We start from the raw sequence: 21,143 nt of genomic DNA, 5'->3' as shown, positions 1-21,143 counted from the left end.
GTTGCTCACGCGAGTTCTCAGGAAGGCGGAGCAGGAGGGCCCGTCCCTCCTGCTGATCGCTCCTCTTTGGCCGTCTCAGCCGTGGTTCCCGGACCTGCTGAGACTCGCCCAGGGCCCTCCCATTCCTCTCGCTCTCACGCGAGGAGAACTGGTTCAGCCTCACACCGGCAGCCTCCACGCAGAGCCTCAGATGCTGAATCTTCACGCGTGGAGGTTGTGCGGTCTTCTCTGAGGCGCAAAGGGGCATCAGATCTGACCATGGACCTGGTAGGACGCTCGCACAGAGCATCTACCTCGTCCGTTTATGAGTCACATTGGAGGGCCTGGGTTACCTGGTGTCACGAGCATCGGCTGGATGCTACGGCACCCCGCACGATGCACGTGGCGAACCATCTTGCTTTCATGTCCTCTCAGGGAGCTTCCGCTGCCTCGTTGAAAGTAAGAAGATCGGCCATCTCGGCGACCCTACGCCAGATAGGTCGCTCTATAGATGTTAGTGGCGTGATCGCGGGAGTCATCAAGGGCGCTTCCCTTTCTGACGTCAAGTCCCGTACGCCCGTTCCTAAGTGGGATCTCTTATTGGTCATGGAGTTTCTGCGTTCAGCGGATTTCGAACCTCTCAGAGATGCCAGTTTTGCGAACCTTACACGCAAGTCCCTTTTCCTTTTGCTGCTAGCATCGGCAAGAAGGGGCAGTGAGATCCACGCTCTTTCCGGTAATTCGGACGACATTTCCTTTGAATCAGATGGGTCCGTTACCTTGCGGTTTCGGCCTGAGTTTCTTGCGAAAAACCAGGCTCCCGAGCGAGCTTCGCCTTTGGTTCATGTCAGGCCGTTGTCCACTATTCTGGCTCCGAATGACCCAGACTTAGTAAATTGCCCTGTTAGAGCCCTTCACATCTACCTTGCTCGTGCTCAGTCTCTTAGATCCGCAGCTCAAAAGCTTTTGTTTATTTCTCTCAATACGGAGAGACATAAGGATATCACTAAGACGACTCTGGCCCGGTGGGTGTCGGCGCTCATTAAGCATGCTTACGAGTGGAGCCGCCGCAATGAAGGGGGGACACAGCCTGTCCTTCCTCTGGAATCAGCTCGGGCTCACGAGACGCGAGCTTGGGCTTCCTCCTTGGCCGTGTTACGATCAAGAAGACTGGAGGAGGTGCTACACACCGCATACTGGCGTTCCGAGGATGTCTTCATGAATTTTTACCTGCGTGACATCTCGGCTCTTCGCCAGGATGGATCTAGAGCTTTGCCTGCCATGGTGGCAGGGGGTCAGCTCTTGACAAGGATTTGAGAGTGAGTTTGAACTTTTTTCTTGCCCACCGCCTTGTTGTTTCAATCTGCTACATGTGATTCGGAGTAGGAATATGTAATTTAATCGAAAATTTTATTGTAAATTTTCATTTAATAAATATACCTACCCGAATCACATATCGTAGTCCCTCCCACCTACCCCGCTTATGATTTGGAGAGTTTATTCTTCGAGTCGAATGATAGGGGTCACGTGGTCAGTAGCAGTAGTGACGTAGTACGCAGGAGGGGAGGTAACTCCCTGGGTGCGTCGTCATTACCATAGCTACGTTTACACTTTTTTAGTTGGGGTTGCTCCCCTTAGACGGGTAGCCTTTTCAGACCTAGCACTTTAGACTGAGTCAACTGCTACATGTGATTCGGGTAGGTATATTTATTAAATGAAAATTTACAATAAAATTTTCGATTTTGTTTTACACAAACTCATGATGATGTCTGACATAGTTTGCTTAGTGACGTGTCTTTTTGTGCATGATGTGGTGATCTACCTGATCTAAATTTAGATCCAAAAATAGGTCAAGACCAGCCGGGTCCGAGTACGAAATTAATTCGTAAAAAAACCTTGAATCGCAGTTCTTGACTCTTTGGGTGCAAGTCAATGAAACTTAGTAGTTCTTCCAACGGATAGCTGCCTGAGGTATGACTAAAAGCCCCAGGGGCTCCGTGCACCTGGATTTGACAAGTTCAGTACCTTTAACTTGCCTCGCGCCCCCTAATTGGCGTAGAGGCGCGTCCCCCGGGTGGTGGATGGGGGAGCCTTCTCTACTAACTTCTGAGAGAAGGTCGCATCACTCTCGATGCCGTGAACCTAATTAGGATCTTTTTCTTGTTTTTTCTCTATTTCTGCCTCCCCAAAGTCCTTTTACTTTCCTTTTCTCACCCATAAAATTCTTCACTTTTTACCCTTGTTAAGTGGTTCTTGTATAGAATATAGTCAATGTTTGTAAAGATTTTAGTCAAGCAGTATGTAAGAAATGTTTAGTCCTTTGTACTGGAAACTTGCATTCTCCCAGTAAGGTCATATATTGTACTACGTTGCAAGCCCCTGGAGCAATATTTTGATTAGTGCTTTTGTGAACAAGAAACACTTAACAAGTGGCTCTATCCCATCTCCCCCCTTTCCCCTGTCCCATCTCCCCCCTTTCCCTCGTCGCGATATAACCTTCGTGGTTGAAAACGACGTTAAACACCAAATAAAGAAAGAAAGACCTTTAACTTGCGTCATCATCAAGTACGTAAAGTACAATTTGTGAGGTAAAGTACTCAGAAAGAAGCACACCACGCGCTGGTCGAGACTAGGCGCATGCGCTTTCTGGCTAATAAGATTTGAGACGCCAAGACAAGAAAAGATAACTCTCTTCTCCGCCATAGTGCCTTCCCTTGGACTTCGTGGAAGTCTAGTTCCGGTAGCTTGGCGAAGTGAGCTACGCGAAGTGGACTTGGTCCAATTAAGGACAGGCTTCAGTGACCAACACCCAACAGTCAAGATTAAGATATAGGTGTTTTACATCGTCGCCTTAATGATGATATGTTTACACTCAGTTAAAAAAATATTTGTATAACTATAAGTATCATGGTTGCCTAAAGACCATTTTTTGCAAAGGTCAGCCTAAGTCTCAAAATAACTTATTCAATTTTGTGCTCAAACGGTAAATCCCAACTTAATGCGATTTACAAGCAAGATACTTAAGGCACTGTCTTCTCGATAGCGCATGGGGTCAATGTTGTCAGGCCAATGGGATTGGAGAAAAGGCGCAAAAACTTAACGAAAGTGTTGTAAAATGTTTAGGGCGACATTTGGAGAGAGAGAGAGATATAGAGATATATATAGATATATTCAGGCACACTTATAATCACACACACAGAATTATTTTCAAAGTAATGTTCATCAATATTTTTTTATAAAAAGGAAAATGATGCTGGGTAAGTGGAAGGTAGCCAAAGTATTTTTGTTGAGTCACTTGAGAAAAAGTGACTCTATGTAATCGGTCAGTGTTAGTCTGTCCGGCCGGCCGTCCGGCCGGCCGGCCGGCCGTCCGTAGACACCACCTTAACGTTGGACTTTTCTCGGAAACTATCAAAGCGATCCGGCTCATATTTTGTTTAGTCGTGACCTCCAATGACCTCTACACTTTAACGATGGTTTCGTTGACCTTTGACCTTTTTCAAGGTCACAGGTCAGCGTCAAAGGAAAAATTAGACATTTTATATCTTTGACAAAGTTCATCGGATGTGATTGAAACTTTGTAGGATTATTCTTTACATCAAAGTATTTACATCTGTAGCCTTTTACGAACGTTATCAGAAAAACAAGGGAGATAACTAGCCTTTTCTGTTCGGCAACACACAACTTAACGTTGGGCTTTTCTCGGAAACTATAAAAGTGACCGGGCTCAAATTTTATGTGAACGTGACTCCCAGTGACCTCTACACTTTGACGTCTGCTTTGGTGACCTTTGACCTTTTTCAAGGTCACAGGTATGTCTTGAAGGAAAAAAATTGAAATATCATATCTCTGAAACTATTCATCGGATTTGATTCAAACTTTATAGGATTATTCTTTACATCAAATTATTTACATCTGTATTGTGTTGTGAATAGCAATTTCTTCCTGTCCATCTGATGCCTCATATAATATTCAGAACTGCGAAAGTGACTCGATCGAGCGTTTGCTCTTCTTGTTTTTGTTGTTGTTAGCTTTTTGTTTTACAACACTTTGAGACTACTAAGTGGGAAAAGAGGGTGCAGTTCCCTTGAAGTAGAGTTGATCACTTGTAAGAGATAGGGATCTGGGAACCTTGCAGAAAAGGATTTGGAACATCTTCCAGATAATTGCTGAGTCCTTTACTAATGCCTCAGGCAACAGTCCTCTCACTCACATTTCTGATCTGAATGTTGCAGGTCTATAACTGTGTGTGTGTGTGTGTTCAAACAAAGCTTTATTTTGAAAAGTTGTGAGTATCAACTATCTTTTTTGTATCATTTAGTGATACATTTCAGGATTATTTGTGCATCTCTTGCGGGATAACTGGGTAAGTTAACTGGGCTGGTGTTTTTTAAGAGGATATTTTTTTTATTTCTAACACTTACCAATTCAAAAGAAATTCTGTTATTATTCAATTTGTTAAAATCAGAAATGGTGACGGCAGAGGAGTGGGCCAAGTTCCTGCATACCAAAGAAAAGATCTACACAGACTTTGACGAAGTGCGGAGAGAGATTGAACGGGAGACTGATCGATTATCTGGCACAAATAAGGTGAGGCTACATGATTATCAAGAGAACCTCAAGTTTGTCCACCTTTTTGTTCCTTTGCGGTTCCTTCATTGTTCTTCGTGGTCTGTTTCATGTCTGAATCTTTTTTATATGACCGAACTCTGTGCATAGTGGCTGCTTTTCTGTTTGCAGTTTTCTGGATTTTCAGTACAGGGAGACCTGGTCCTTATTTAGTGCTACATCTATGAGTAAAGAAGCATTTGATCATATTGATTGATTATAAGCCCTATGATAAAAGTTTAAAGGAATTTGGGATTGTGCATGAACTCTGGCTGCTTTTCTAAGCATCATCGCTGATCTTTTTTATCCTCAGGGTATAAGTCCGGATCCTATCAACATCAAGATCTATTCCCGGCGAGTGGTGAATTTGACATTGATTGACCTTCCTGGCATGACCAAAGTTCCAGTGGGTGACCAGCCACCAGATATCGAGCTTCAGATCCAGGACTTGTGCTACACGTACATTCAGAACCCGAACTCCGTCATTCTTGCTGTCACTGCTGCCAACACAGACTTTTCCACATCTGAGGCCTTGAAACTGGCACGCGATGTTGATCCTGATGGTGAGATGGTGATGAAGAAAAGGCGGGGGAAGGATGATGTGGGAGTGAGGGAACAGACGAGTGAAGAAAGGAAATGGCTTGTAGGAAGTGATTGAGGGAAGATGTGTACAGAGGAAGACCTGAATCATAACCAATTGTTTATGGCAGCTTAACTTCCCTGATTGAATTGAAGAAACTTTCACAGGCAATACCTTCTTCTTGTTAATTAGTCAGTTTGATCATGAACAAGGAGACATTTCTTTCATTGTCAGTTGTCTCAGTGGGTACGTTTCTTTGTTCCATATTTTGTGACATTCTCACAGGCAGCCATTTAGGATTGAAGTTTTGACAACCCCTTTCACAAAGCATGCTTTATTTTTCTGTGTTCAGTACCTACATATGATGTGTGTTTAAAGGTCCTTGTCTACATTTTTATACCAAAATCGCCATTTGACCATTAAAATGCAGAGTCTATTATCTACAAATATCAACAATGCACCCCCTTTCGATCAGGAAAGACGAAGCCAGTGTAGCCGTTTGAAAATTCATTGTAGTATTCCAGCGTAGTACTCATAGTAGGATATCCTTATTTGGAAAATACCAAGCGCAAAACTCCTCTCAAATCCCGTGCATTTCGTGCGTTTAAAAAAAAGCGTGGACAGCGCTCCAGTGTCAAACTGTTGCTGCACTTGTTTGGGCGTGGCTATAAGCATAGTCACATGAATTTGATTGGTCAGTATTTTTAGGCAAAGCACATGTTCTCAGCAAACAGAAAACAAAATATTGGAAGCGTGAGTCACGCTACCCAAAAATAAAATCTTTTTTTACATATATTTTTTTTTTATAACTTTTTTCCCCATGGTTCATTCATCATCTGACATAACTTTTTAGCGAAATCTAACCATAAAATTATTGAAAAAAAGCAAAAATGTAGACGACCACCTTTAAGTCAAACTAAGTGGAAAATAGATTTCTTCTGTTTCTCATTGTGTATTTGGCAATACATTGCTTTCCATTCCTGTTGTTCAGTTAGCAGTGCCATAACTTTGCTGGCATTGTTGTTGCCAGGTCGTCGAACTCTGGCTGTGATCACAAAGCTGGACCTGATGGATGCTGGGACAGATGCCATGGAAGTGTTGTGTGGTCGTGTCATTCCCGTCAAACTCGGCATCATTGGTGTCATCAACCGAAGCCAGGCTGACATAAACGATAAAAAGGTGGGTCTGCCAGGGATCTTGCTAGGATTTATTTTCTTCAGCAAGATTGCGGAAAGTTTCAGCCATTTCCAGCCTATTTTTGCAGTCTTTAGCATCTGCCAGAATGACAACAAAGTTTTCAGCGGTTTAAAATATTAAAATAAGTTTTGCCGATTTCCAACTTCAAATGACATCTCTAGTCTACATATGGCAGGTTAGATGTATTTCGTGCTTGATGAGCATGTGTGACACAATGACTTTATGACAGGTTAGTTCGATTTATGCTCCAACAGTGCTTTTTATATGTGCATTCTACCTTTTCATATTTCTTTGTGTTTGTTTGTTTGTTTTTGGGAGAGAAAATAAAACAAGAAACAGATTTTAACCTATCATCTTTAGGAACTGATAACAGGTTTCTTTTGAACGGCATATGTAAACAGACCTGTTTACTCTTACGGAATGGGCGGAAGTTTTACGGATTTAAGATCGTTTTTCCGCTTGTCCGCGCACTGCTTGAAGTCTTCCGCAATTTGGCGCGATTTTGAGAAAAAAATATTTGTGATGTTTTCGGTAAAAAGTCGCGATAGTTTTCTCAGTATTAAGACGTCTTTCGTCAATTTCCTGTTAGAACCGTGTGTCTTCTTCCGGGACTTTGGTTACACGTGTTGCCTGTTGGTGTCCTTTTGCAAAATGCCTCCAACGAAAAGAAAGGAACAACACCGACACCGACACGAAACTGACGATGAAGAGCGCGACTAATGCGTGTGGGGCAAAGAAGAAGAGAATCTATTATCAGAAGTGGAAAGAAGATTACTCAAAGAAGTGACGGACTTGACGGTTTCCAAGAAATTTGGACCAAGCCATTCTTACTGCACGCTGTGTGACAGTCATTTCTCGATCACTCATGGTGGGAAGAATGATTGTGAACGGCACGTACAGTCCATCAGTTTATCATTTCTGGGCACACAGCAAAATTAATTATGAAAAAAAAGTGTTTTATTGCTTTAGAGCGAGTTTGTGGCTTTAAAAAAAATCTTCCGCATGAAGTGGAAAATCTTCCTCATTTTCCTTCAAATCTTCCTCATGGGTCAATGTAAGGGTAAACAGGTCTGCTGTAAATGTTGTCATACTTTATTTCTTCAGGAGATGACAGAAGCCCTGAAAGATGAGGCCTCCTTTCTACAGAAGAAGTATCCTTCCATTGCCAGCAGAAACGGGACACCGTACTTAGCAAGAACCTTAAATAGGGTAAGTATGTGGTCTTGTTGATTATTCACAATGGACAGCTATCTAGAACATGATTACATAACATTTCTTGGAACAAAAATACAGTGGGACCAAAAATGTGATGAAACAGATGCTTGTGAATCACAGAATATGTCTATTGAGCCTGATTCAACTTACTCATGTGTTGTACTTGATTGGTATTTGAAGATACGTTTGACTTCTGTTCCAAGATAAGCCAGTTGGTCCTAAGAGGGTATCTATAAAGCTCAACTAGTCAGTCAGTGATAGGTAGCAAAGAATACGATTACGCTAACATCAAGTTAATGGATTTTGTGGGAACTGTTTAATGTCAGTCTAAAAGTAGTATTTGAGCATGCTGAAATGTCGCAGGTAGTACGCCAATGACCGTTTTAATTCATTTTTCCCCCAGTTGCTGATGCATCATATCCGTGACTGCCTACCAGACCTGAAAACACGTATCAACGTTCTTATTGCACAGTTCCAGTCCCTTCTCAGCTCTTTTGGAGATCCTGTGGATGATAAGGTTTGTGAATGCTTTTCAACTCATTCCAGACAACTTCTCAGATCATTCGTGTACCAATTTTACATCACTCAACTTCAAGTTGTGACTTCATTCAGTTACTTCATTCATTAAACATCCATATCTTTTCGATTATCTCGTTCAAATTTTTGGAATTGGTAAGTACCCAAATTAAGATGTGATGCTTTAGGAAAAAACCAATGCAGGCTTACTACAGCTGCTCTCTGAAATGGGTTCAGGGAATTGCAATGTTATAAATCAGAGAACGGTTCAAAAAGAGTACCAGCCATGCTTTGTGTACATACCATACTTTTGATCTCTGTTTGTCCGTTATTCTTTCATTCTCTCTATCTCTCTACCGTCTCTCTCTCTCTCTCTCTCTCTCTCTCTCTCTCTCTCTCTCTCTCTCTCTCTCTCTCTCTCTCTCTCTCTCTCTCTCTCTCGCTCTCTCTCTCTCTCACACACACACAAAACAAACACACACAACACACATATGCATACCCTCCCTGTCTGAAAAAAAACCAGTCTTGGATATGTTCAAACAGGCTGACATATACACTCGTGGATCTTAGAATTGGACAAGTATTGTTGTACCTGAATGGCTTTTCCCCCTTCTTACTACAGGCGCAGGTGTTGCTACAGATCATCACCAAATTTGCATCGGCCTATTGCAATACAATTGAGGGAACAGCAAAGAACATAGAAACCACAGAATTGTGAGTGTGCCTGTGTTTGATTGCCAGTGCAGAGCGATTACATGAAAATATGAAGTTATATATATATATGGGTCATTCCATAAAGCTGTGTACCAAAAGTGTGACATGCATCGTGAAAATAGAAACTGTCTGAATAGGTTGTGTTTATGGTTTATGTGACAGATATAAACATATGCCACGGTGCCATGCTAAACAAAAGATAAGTTTATGCTTTTTGGATACGAGGGGTGATCGGAAAGGTGTGTAACATCACACATGTTTAGCGTAAAATGTTATCCAAACACACAAGACAGATTACAAAAAGAAGCAGTATGTAAGAAATGTTAAGTCCTTTGTACTGGAAACTTGCATTCTCCCAGTAAGGTAATATATTGTACTACGTTGCAAGCCCCTGGAGCAAATTTGTGATTAGTGCTTTTGTGAACAAGAAACAATTGACAAGTGGCTCATCCCATCTCCCCCCTTTCCCCGTCGCGATATAACCTTCGTGGTTGAAAACGACGTTAAACACCAAATAAAGAAAGAAAGAAAGATTACAAAAAGTCATAGTATAATAGTAACAAGCTTTATTTGCTTCCCATTCAGAGCTCATTCTGAACAAAATGCAGTCGGGGGAAACGAATTGAAATAGATATTTGGTAACTAAAACGTATTTGTTTGGTTGCGTCAACCAACAAACAAACAGTATCAATAACAAAACATCGAGTCGACATGCAGCTAGAAAATGAACATTGAAAGTCCAGAATCAGTTATCACAGAGACAAGTAAGGCTAGGTTAGCACATTTTCGCGCCGCGTCGCAGCTGACGTCAGCATATGTTGTGACGATTCGATTGGTCCATGACGTGGCGTCATCAACCGGCTTATGAATGACTGTGTTATGAATGGAATTCTTTTGGTTTTAGTGACGTCGTCATTGAATAGACTCGAAATTCGGTCAGATTTAGGTGCGTTGTTTTTAACACACGGCAGATCAAGAGCCTTAACGATTTTGATTATTAATGATTTGCTGTGTCTTCGAGTTACGTCCGACACACAGTGCTCCTCTCTTAAACACGTTGGTATTTTGTGTTTATATCTAAATCATGGAATAACTCAGATACAGAACAATACACAAACTATCCACACAATAGACACCATACTTTTTACCTCAAAAACGTTATTTTTCTACCAAATCGCCTAATTTTTGCGGCCATATTTTTGTGATCATGCTTCGAAAAAGGCAATGTACTCTACGGGTTTTCACAGCTTATGTGTCCAAAACAATGTACTGCTGATTTCAAAGCTACATGGCACAGATTATAAACACGATGGGCAACTTTTTAGATCTAGTTGACTACTTGCGCCTTCTTGTTATTTGATTGATAATTCGATATTTTGTTAGTGGTCCTGTCAGAAACATTATTCTTCCTTTACCATAAATCTAAGTGTCATGGGCGAGAAAAATCGCACAGTTTTTAACTTTAAGAAGTTGGGGAGGGTAAATGCTGTAAGCTACGGAAATCTGATGCTAAATTTGCCTGCTTGGTTCGCCCAGTCAAGTCTTCCGGATACATAAGCTTAGTATCACCAGGCAGTTTGAAGGGACTGCTCTTTTTTTATGCTTAATGCCCACTAACAAGGAAATCAGCTTCACAGACACAGGATTTCTTTCTCTCTATTTCGCAACAGCATTTAATCTGATTTTCTTCGATTTATCGTTTTCCGAAAGAAAAAACCTAGTCGATCGGGTGTGTTCAAATTTTGATGAAAACTCAACGTTTTTTTTACCTTAACTATTACAACTGGAACAGGACTAGACTACAAAGAATAGCCTAAGACTTGACAAATAGACACCGAGCACGTATATCACAAAATAAAACATTAAAATGTCGAACTTTTTAAAAATATTAACTTTAAGAGCGAAAAGTCGCGAAAGGTTGCCTACGTAACATTCGTCCTTCGTTGGTAACGACTCATAAAATGCTCCACGCCTGCTTCGTTCAAAAAGTTAATGGGATTTTTTTTATGGAAAAACCTTTCAGCGATGTTGAAGAACATTGCATGCCAAAGAAACACCAAGTTTGATGCGTTGCTAAGTGACAAATATCATTTTTAACGATCCAGCGTAACCAGAACAAATATAAACGAAGCTTAGTGGCGACACGCGAAAGGCAAAATCACATTCAAATCGGATCAAATTGACACGGCGCACATTCTAACACGTTCACTACACATCAGTAATGCCTGATAATACACACAGTCGCATATTCGTGCGTACAGAAGTTATAGACACGTTCACGTAGTTCGCAGTTGGTTTTATAAACCAAATGTTGCGTAGGCAACCGTTATTTTTGAACGATCTAAATGCACACTGTAAACATGCGTAAGGGCAAACAACTAAGTGCATATGTAACACTAGCACAAAACACAACGAAGATGTATGTTGGGTGTTTCATGGTCGCATTTCATTGGCAGCCACACGGATACTTAAAAAACAAGATGTAAGCAATGTCACAATAAAAACGCCATTTTGACGTCATTTTCTGTATTTGCTTTCATACAAAACACTAACCAACCTAACGCTCTTCTTGATTTTATTATCGTTATCTCTTTGGTCAATTTGCAGTCTGTTGATATCCGTATATCATTCGAGAAGCAAGAGAAACATTCCGAAATCTAACTCTAAAGTCATGACCCTCTCGTGGTACACAGCTTTGTAGAACGACCCATATATGAGCGTGCATTGAAGTTTTGTCAAATGCTTTGCTAACTATGAAGGCATTGAAACTTGTTTTGAAATCCTGCTTCATTTTAGTGTACTATATAGCTGTGCTTAAACTTCCAACGCACACTTACAGCCTGTTTTGCTAGTCAGCAAGGTGTATTGATATTACCTGTTAAAGAGAGGTACAGAGATAATGCACTTCTTGATACACTCCCAGTTTTGTTTTTGGTTTGTTTTTCGAATTCTGTCACAATAAAGTTTAATGCCTCACTAAATTTGTCTGTTTCCTCTGTTGTCAACAGATGCGGTGGAGCTAGAATATGCTACATATTTCACGAAACCTTTGGCAGAACATTGGAAGGAGTAGACGCACTGGGCGGCTTGTCGACCAGAGACATTTTGACAGCAATCAGAAATGCTACGGTAAGGTCTCATTAAATTACATATTATTACCCAACTCACATATAGCAATTAACTCTAGTTCAGTGCTGGTAACGCTGTACACGTTCCCCTTGGTAACAAGGGAGACCACCCTAAAAAAGAGTGATCCATCCCATAATATCAGACCGATGTCCGGTCCAACATCCGTATGCGTGCGCATACGCCGCCATTTGTATCATTCTCTCTCAGCGGTTCAACTGGGTAGGACGCTCCTGATGTACGCTCCTGCTGTCTTCAGCTTTTCGCCAGAGTCTTTTGCTTTGGCTTCTCCCCTTGGTCGCCGCCTTACTTTACACCTGTACCTATGCTGTATGGTGAGATCTTTCCGTTTTTGTGTAACTTTAGCGACGTTTTCGTCGCTCGTTTGTACTTGTGAAATTTTTCTGAAATTGTTTTCTGTGAAATTTTTCGTGAGTTGTTTGCTATGGCGGAGGCTGCGCTTGTTGATAGCGCTTAACGGAAGCCTAGTTCGAGGCAGGTAGCTGACGTTACGCCTCCGAAAGGAAGCTCAAGGAGAGATAAGGGCGCAGGGAAGTCCGCGTCTGTGTCTCTGAGTCAACTTCTGTTAAGTCTCCCGTGTTAGCAGACGTACAAACAATCTTCCGGTCAGACTTGTTTACTTTCTGACAAGAGTAGTCGTTCTGGTGTAGCTTCTTCTGCTTCTGTTTCGCCTGGCTGCCCTGGGTTAGCGCCAGCCGACGTTGCTTCTTTATTGTTGACGCTGAGCTCTCAAGTTTTCGTCATTAGCGTCTGGATTTTCTTCCACTCGGGGAATTGTGTGCGCTTCCGTCGGGTGTTTCTGATGTTTTCTTTCCTTAGCCAAGATCCGGCGGTCGCCTGCAGTTCCGGCTTCGACTTCCGCTAAGCCTTCGGCGACTGTGACTCGGGCGGATGTCCATGCTTCGCAGGATGGGGGTACCGACTTGGTGTCTCTCCCGATGTGACACCAGTACAAGGTATGTCTACACCGCTTGCCGGTGTGCGAGCTCAGGGGGCTCTCTCGTGCGTTGGAGGCCGTGAGAGTTCTTATGAGCAGCGAAAGGACGAACGCCTCCGTACGTCTCTTTATGAGAATATCGGGGACCGTTTTAGTCCTCTTCCGCCCAGGGGGCAGGAAGTGGTCGGTTCTGCCGACGATAAACTGTCTGATGTTCTGCCTCCTGGCTCTGAGCTTGATCTCGAGTCGGAGGGTAGGGCGGATGACGGGGATGCCTCAGTGGTAGAGGATTCCCAGCCTCGAGAGACGGACCGCGGGTGTCCGTCTGTAGGTCAACCTCCTGCGTCTGGTTTCCAGCAGGGCGGTGTGACTGAATAGGCCGCGGTGGCCTACCTGACTCGATGGCGAGCAGGAAGGCTAACGACACCCAGCTTTCTTGCCGTTTTAGTTGTCCAGCGCAGTGACGTGGGCTAACGGGAATGGCATTTAAGTTATTGGTGACTCTGGGGCTGACCATGGGTGTCATTCTAGGGTCACCTACCTGACTACGATGGCGAGCAGGAAGGTTAACGAGGGTGCGTTCATGGGATGGATGACACCCAGCTTAACTTGCCGTTCAAGTTGTCCAGCGCAGTGACGTGGTCGGCGGAAACGGCATTTAAGTTTTGACCGGAAGGGGTGGTTGAGAGCAGGGCGTAACTGACTCCACCTCTTTCCGGTTTCGACTTCTGGAAGTTCGGAGGAACAGGATGTTCTCTTCAGCTTTCGGGGATCGTTGTCCATTGCCCTGGAGTTGGCATATGGCCACGTGTAGCCGGGTTCTCCGGTGAAAGTGGTGTACGTTCGCGCGAGGAATGTAGCACGCATTTTCGTGGCTGGGCAACGTAAGCTTCCGCCCTGGGGGCAGGAAGTTGTTGGGCTGGGTGATTCTTGGATTGGCCATGCGAGTCTCTCTGGGGGTCACCTTCCTAACTTTGATACCGAGTAGGAAGGTGATGTTTGGAGAGGTGTCCACGGTGGTGGATGTCACCCAGCTTAGCTTGCCGTTCAAGGTGTCCAGCGCAGTGATGTGCGCAGTGATAAACGGCATTTAGGTCTTGACAGGAAGGAGTGGCTGAGGAATATTTTTGCCTCGTCCACCCCTGCCTTTGTTCGACGACTTCCGGAGTTCGGAGGAACAGTAGGTTCACTTCCGCGGCCGGGAATCGTCGTTCATTGCCCTGAAGATGGCATATTTCTTGTAGTTTTGACTTCCGCTTCCTCCTGGGGGGCAGGAAGCGAGCAGTAAGGCTGGTCCCTTGTTGGATAATTTGAGTCAAACAGGAAGGCAGCTTCCGGATTGCACGGTTGTGCTTGACGGCTGTTCAGATGTAGGTGCTTCCGCATTAACGATTAGCACCGTATTCAGGTTCCTTTTTAGGTTAGCAAGGGCAGTGGCGCTCGAAGCTGTAATGGGTCGAGGTTCTATGGAATCTTCCGGTGTGTTTCTATACAACCGGTTGGTTCTCATGTTTACTTATCCACGGCCGGTTTCGCTTCCGCTTTTGCGGCTGCATCTTCCGGTTACAGGATGGGACAGCCTTCTACTGTTAACACTGCGTTGGTAGTCGGCACTTTTCAGCTTTTAGCTTCCGGTTCCGTTACTGCGGTTCCTTTGCTGTTATACAGGCTGTATCCACTTCCCCTTCCAGTCTTCCAGCTGGCATGGGACAGGTGGATGGAGATCTGGTCATGGAATTCTGGCGTTTGAAATTTTCTGTTTTTTCGAAAATTTTCCGATGTTGGCAAGTTTAGCCTTATCGGGATGGGTGACTGGGTCTCATCATTTCGATGTTCATTATAATGCTTTTGAACAGGAGGGAGGCTCTTACTTCACTTGTGTCGCTGTTCGCGGCAGTTCGTAGTTGTTTTGAGCTTTCCGAGGAGAATCTTTGAGTGTCTAGCCCTTAGATCCTCCGTCGGGATCCTTTGTGCTTGTGGAAGTTTTCACAAGCGAGTCTTCTTTGTCACCACTTGGCTCTTCCTTGGTGGACAACGTGTGACCTGTGGCGAGGGTGCTTTGGCTTGTGTTGCACGCTCAAGTAGCGTGTCACTCACGGAGCGCTTTCTGTAGGCTTCGGTTAACGCCAAGCCTAAGAACTTAGGTTCTCTTTTTGCGTTCTACGGAACCGCCCTCGGGTTTGGCAAACATCCATTGGGTTTTTGATAGCAAGGAGAAACTGTCTGTAAGATCAAGGTCTCCTAGCTCGGGTAGATTGTCTCATCTTTTCTTTTTGATGGGCTCTTTTGTACTTGTTTTTATTTTCTCTCGCCTGGGCGGTTACGTTCTGTATGGCTATCTTTGTGGTCCTACAGGACGCAGATACAAAGGATGTTGCTTTGCCGTCTTTTACCTAGGAGTAAGCCTCTGCCTTCAAAGTTTTGTTCTTTTGGCGTGACTTTAATCTCTTTCTCGTTTGGAAGTTATCTCTTTGGATCCGCTGCTATGCACGCGGGGTTTTTCCTTCTAAGAGAAGCTCATGGTAAAAGGGAAAGCGTTAGGCAGGCCTTGGCGGTTTGTTTGTTTCCAAACGAAAAGCTTCAGGCTGGCTGTTGTCTATTTTAGCTTTGGCTCGATACCCTCGCTTTCACAGGGCTCTTTCTTAGATCTGTTCGGCGACCTTTTGGTCTCACAGACGGGTCTTTGCAATCTTGGTTCCCAGACCTCTTAAGGCTGGCAAGAAGGCATCTTTGCTTTCTCACATTCGATTTACACGGATGTCTACTGTAGGGGTATCCTTGAAATTCTCAGGGGCTTCCGCCTCGACTCTGGATTTGGTTCAGAGTCTCTATAGGGTTTTTGTGTTTTGTTCACTTGCCACTTTGACTGGCATGGTTCAAAGTGCTTTTTTCTTACGGAAAGAACTCCTCTTCTTTCTGTTTATTGCAGGTGGCTATCCACCTTTCTTTTTGGGTTTCCGTGTTGTCTTCCATGTCTTTTTTTTTTAAGACTTTATGAGATTTCGGTCACGTTGTTACGGCTTGGTGCAGCTTGGCTTTACCCTTTTTTCAAGGCTAGCCTGGCGATTTATCACGGAAAACGGCTAAGCTTACTCTAGTAGCTTCTGTGAGAAGTGGGAGTAAGCGTGCTTGCTGGCTATTTTGAATAAAGACAGCTCTTTTAAGAAAGTCTGATCTATGACTTGTGGGTTTTCTTTGTAATTTTCTGGCATTTGAGCGGAAAATAGGGAAAACCAGCTTCGAATTGCATTCTCAATTCATGAAGTGAGAGTTGGGCTCCTTTAGAGTCGCGTTTAGCCAATTAAACTTTTCGAGGTTCGAAGATTTTTCTGACTCGCACGGATCTTGTTAGATTAGTGAATCAAAGGTCACTTTCCTTATCTTTCATCTCGGTCGTGATTGAACCTCGGCATTTAAGCGGTAATGGGGGCAACCAGCTTCCAATTGCACTTTCTTTTCTTGAAGCATGAGTTTGGTTCCTTTAGAGTCACGTTTAGCCAGTTTAACATTTCGAGTTTCGAGGATTTTTCTGTCTTTCACGGATCTTGTTAGATCATTGAATCAAAGGGCATTTGCCTTATCTTTCATCTCCGTCGTGGTTTAACCTTGAACGGTTGAAAACGACGTTAAACACTGAGTTATGGAGGGAAGAAGGTCTATCTACTCTGGTAGAGGTATGACGTTTTGTAGTCAACCTTACCTAGATGGACTGCTACACTGGATTCTTGCTCCTGGGGAGCTTGATGTGGTTATTTGTCCGGTGAGGACGCTCAGAAGGTACCTGTCACGGACTCGGCAATTGGTCAGAAAGTCAGAAGCTTTTATGATATCGCTTAACACAGCAGGTGTAAGGATATTGCGAAAGGGACTTTAACCAAGTGAGTCTCCATGTTGATCACACAGAGGTTTACCTGTGGACATTCACAGTCTGGAGATGTTAGGGCAGTTTTGCCTTTCTCTATAGCTAGAACGTTTGAGGCAAGGGCATGGGCCTCCTCTTTGGCAGTCCTCCGGTCGGGCCTTTTTGGCTGAAGTACTGGAGTCGGCTTACTGGTGGTCTGAGGAGGTTTTTATTAACTTCTTCCTCAGAGGCGTCTTGTTACAGGACGGCAGTTCCGCGTTACCGGTTGTGGTAGTCGCAGGACAGGTTCTATTATCGTAATTTTTCGCTATATACCCGCCACCTATAGTAGCAATCTGCTATATGTGAGTTGGGTAATAATATGTAATTTAATCCAAAATTTTAATAATAAATTTTCATTTAATTAATATACTTACCCAACTCACATCGTTTAAACCCTCCCGCCTCCCCGCTGTGGTGGTATTGGGTTCTAAAAAAGTAGTGAGTTGGGCTTCGTTCGAATGATACAAATGGCGGCGTATGCGCACGCATACGGATGTTGGACCGGACATCGGTCTGATATTATGGGATGGATCACTCTTTTTTAGGGTGGTCTCCCTTGTTACCAAGGGGAACGCGTACAGCGTTACCAGCACTGAACTAGAGTTAATTGCTATATGTGAGTTGGGTAAGTATATTAATTAAATGAAAATTTATTATTAAAATTTTGGATTAGCATTGTGCGATAACCTAAATTAGCCCCCTGTGCATTATGCTTTTGCACTCTCAAAAAGAATATTAGTGCTGGTTGAGTTTGCATGCATGCAATGTCAGGCAGCTATAGCCTTTCAACAGGGAGTTTGACTCTGTTCTCTAAAGTCACATTTTGTTGTCTGTTTCTTTGTGCGCCGTAAGTTCATGATTTAAGTCAGCTTGAGCAAATCAAGGTGAAGCTGAGCTGTATAATTTGTACTTACCAGAGGCATGCCAATCACACACACTTTACCTGCTGTGCACTGAACTACAGTAGCTCTGTTTCTTTTGCAACGTCAGTGAAATGCAATCTAGGTTGTGTGCCACTTTTGAACCACTGAAAAGGTGGCATGCATATGACTCGAGGATGGTGAATGCATGTGCGTTTTGCACTTCAGTGTGCTGAATATAATGCTTTGTATGATATATATTACAATATGCAGGGACCCAGACCGTCGCTATTTGTGCCAGAGATCTCCTTTGAGCTGCTGGTGAAGCGACAAGTTCGACGTCTGGAGGAACCCAGTCTGCGCTGTGTGGAACTGGTGCACGAAGAAATGCAGCGCATGATTCAACACTGTGGTACACAGGTCAGGGTAGGCGTTTGTCTGTCTGTTGGTCCGTCTTGTCTGTCTGTACTGTGTGTAGCCAACCCGTGAGGAGTTGTAGGCAGGTTAGAGTTTGAAGCGTGTGTGTTGTGTAGCTCGTCCTGGGTGAGATGCAGTGAATACTGAAATCAGATTAATTGTGTGTCTGTGTGTGTGTGTTAGGAGGGTGGGTGGGTGGGTGGGATGGGGATTGTTAAGTAGTGGTGGGAAGTGTGTTTGTGTTTTGGTTGCTGTCGTGTTGGTTTTTCCTTTTCTTTTTTTTTCGTTTTAGTAGTGTGTAGCATAGAAGCTGGGCTTGTTTTGTTGTTAGGAAAGAGAGTTATGTTGAGTTTGTACCTTTTCTTTTTCTTTTCTCTACTCTTTCTCTTCTTCTTTGTGATTATCTCTGATTTGTTTTGATGTTTGTTCTCACATGATATTATTGTGACTCTTTTTTCAGCAAGAAATGCTGAGGTTTCCAAAGCTTCATGAAAAGATACTGGACGTTGTAACCAATCTCCTGAGAAAACGCCTTCCACCAACAAACGCCATGGTAGGTTGAGGCAAAATCTGTATTTAAGTGAACTAGTATCAAGAAATACAGAAAAGAGTATGCAGGAAACTGAATGTCTCCAGCAGTGAATAAAAAAACAAGAATTGTAGGTTATTGGAACGTTGGAATTATTGACAAACGTTACATTTGCAGTACGTCGACCCAGTGGTTTTTTAAATAGACAGACAGACAAACAATTATGATACAAATAATGAACTTATCTTAAAATCGTTGTTGAAACTCGCTTGCAAGATGCCGGCGAGGTAATAACATTTTTATCAATTTTATTCATTGATCAATTATAATTAAGTAACTATTCAAGAATACCTTGCCTGCATCTTTCTTGTCAATAATTAAAAGTTGCAATGTCTTACAATTTTTGTTTTTTGATTCTGAATGTTGGAACGTTAGCAGTCTATCTGTTTTGTTCAGAATGTTGGAACGTTAGCAGTCTATCTGTTTTGTTCAGAATGTTGGAACGTTAGCAGTCTATCTGTTTTGTTCAGAATGTTGGAACGTTATCAGTCTATCTGTTTTGTTCAGAATGTTGGAACGTTATCAGTCTATCTGTTTTGTTCAGAATGTTGGAACGTTAGCAGTCTATCTGGTTTTTGATTGTGAATGTTGGAACATTAGCAGTCTATCTGTTTTTTGATTGTGAATGTTGGAACATTAGCAGTCTATCTGGTTTTTGATTCTGAATGTTGGAACATTAGCAGTCTATCTGTGTTTGGATTACAGCAGTGAAGTTTTATTTCAGTTTCCTTTGGCCGGTAGCGAAAAAAGTGTTTTTAAATAATTACCCCCCGCGGGTTAGGGGGAAGAATTTACCCGATGCTCCCCAGCATGTCGTAAGAGGCGACTAACGGATTCTGTTTCTCCTTTTACCCTTGTTAAGTGTTTCTTGTATAGAATATAGTCAATGTTTGTAAAGATTTTAGTCAAGCAGTATGTAAGAAATGTTAAGTCCTTTGTACTGGAAACTTGCATTCTCCCAGTAAGGTCATATATTGTACTACGTTGCACGCCCCTGGAGCAATTTTTTGATTAGTGCTTTTGTGAACAAGAAACAATTAACAAGTGGCTCTATCCCATCACCCCCCCCTTTCCCCGTCGCGATATAACCTTCGTGGTTGAAAACGACGTTAAACACCAAATAAAGAAAGAAAGTTTTTAAATATTTGAGGTACACCCCTGTATTTGGCCTTATATTTTAATTTTGTCATGTGCACTTCTGCCTTTGGGTTTATATTCTCTTTTTTATCATTATCATATTTGACCTCTTGTAAACTGAATGCTGACATGGACGTTTCAACTGCGCAGTTTGCATTGAAAAGACCTGAATGTCTTTCTTCTGTAAAAGTGTCTTGTTATCCTCTTTTTGTTTGATTTGAATGATATAATGCCTTCCCCTGTAAATGTACTAGTGTAATACAGGCATATCCATGTGATAAGAGCATCCTTCCACTTGGATACGCACCAAAAATCAAAAGCCTGGCTACTGTCAGCGCAGAGAATTGTTTTGCTGAATTACTTACGCAACTTACACCTGTGCAAATTTGCAAAATTGATTGAGGAAAAATTCCAAAGCTGCACAGAAAGCAACCTGAGTGTAGATTTTTGGTATATATCCAAGTAAAAAGATGCTCTGTGCACTTGTAAAAGCCTGGATGAGTTTTTGGTGATGCACAAGTCAAGATGGTTTAGATGTAAAAAAAAAAGGTAACTTTCAGTGTCTTTTTACCTGTTTGTTTTATCCTTTTATTTGTTTAGCTTGTCTTGAAGCGATTTCATGGACCTTACCTGTACACAGGTGGAGAACCTGGTGGCCATAGAGCTGGCCTACATCAACACCAAGCACCCAGACTTTGCCGAGGCCTACACCATTCACCGCTCCATTGCTGACATGTCCGCCGGTGACTCACAACGCACTGCCCACTCCCTTCACAGAAGTCTCATGGACAAACAGGCGGAAGATGGCAGGGTAACCAGTTTCTTGTGTCACTGAAACTTTAGCAGGAGTGTATTTTATACTTTCAGTTTGATTTACTTGCTAGTTATTTCATTCATATATTTTATCAGAATCTTTTTTTGCTTTTTGGTGTTGTTCTGTCGCAAAGCTAGCTCTGTGTTGAGATGTCTGCAATGAACAAGCACTGTTAGATTAAGACACTGTTTACCAGTAATCTGATATGAAGAAATTACAGACACTGGGCTGAATTTGACAGGGCTAGTAGTGGTGTTTATAGGCCAGTTTAACCATCCCCATGTAACCTCAATCATGGTCTCTGCATACATCACTGTTACCTAGGGAACTGGCTGTATGAAATTCTTTGAAAAGGGCAATCCTGGGGTATAAAAATTGAAGTGCACTTGAATCTTATGTTGTGCCAGTTGACTAGTAGCAAATTTTTCTCATGTGATTTTCATAATTATTGAGAATGATGCAAATGATGACAGTGTGCTGTACAGAAAAGAAAGTGTTTTCTTTGAAAAGATTCTTTTTAATCAGGTAC

The 21,143-nt window shown here is 42.8% G+C and overlaps 1 protein-coding gene across 2 annotated transcripts in view; it reads left to right on the top strand.

Annotated features, from left to right (window-relative positions):
- LOC138964071 (dynamin-1-like protein) overlaps window positions 1-21,143 on the top strand; it is a 40,357-nt gene that overhangs the window by 10,157 nt on the left and 9,057 nt on the right. Inside the window, exons 3-12 of one of the 2 annotated variants that reach the window (XM_070335958.1) lie at window positions 4,448-4,569; window positions 4,901-5,150; window positions 6,198-6,346; window positions 7,469-7,573; window positions 7,983-8,096; window positions 8,718-8,809; window positions 11,818-11,938; window positions 17,931-18,083; window positions 18,535-18,627; window positions 20,441-20,611. In XM_070335958.1, coding sequence (XP_070192059.1) covers window positions 4,448-4,569; window positions 4,901-5,150; window positions 6,198-6,346; window positions 7,469-7,573; window positions 7,983-8,096; window positions 8,718-8,809; window positions 11,818-11,938; window positions 17,931-18,083; window positions 18,535-18,627; window positions 20,441-20,611 — 1,370 coding nt within the window. The remainder of the gene's footprint in view (window positions 1-4,447; window positions 4,570-4,900; window positions 5,151-6,197; window positions 6,347-7,468; window positions 7,574-7,982; window positions 8,097-8,717; window positions 8,810-11,817; window positions 11,939-17,930; window positions 18,084-18,534; window positions 18,628-20,440; window positions 20,612-21,143) is intronic. The other variant, XM_070335959.1, reaches the window with a different exon arrangement.

Source organism: Littorina saxatilis, linkage group LG4 (genome assembly GCF_037325665.1).
Source record: "Littorina saxatilis isolate snail1 linkage group LG4, US_GU_Lsax_2.0, whole genome shotgun sequence".
In the NCBI taxonomy this organism is placed as follows: domain Eukaryota; kingdom Metazoa; phylum Mollusca; class Gastropoda; order Littorinimorpha; family Littorinidae; genus Littorina; species Littorina saxatilis.
Note: the sequence above shows the minus strand (reverse complement) of the source record. Positions and strands in the feature narration are given on the sequence as shown.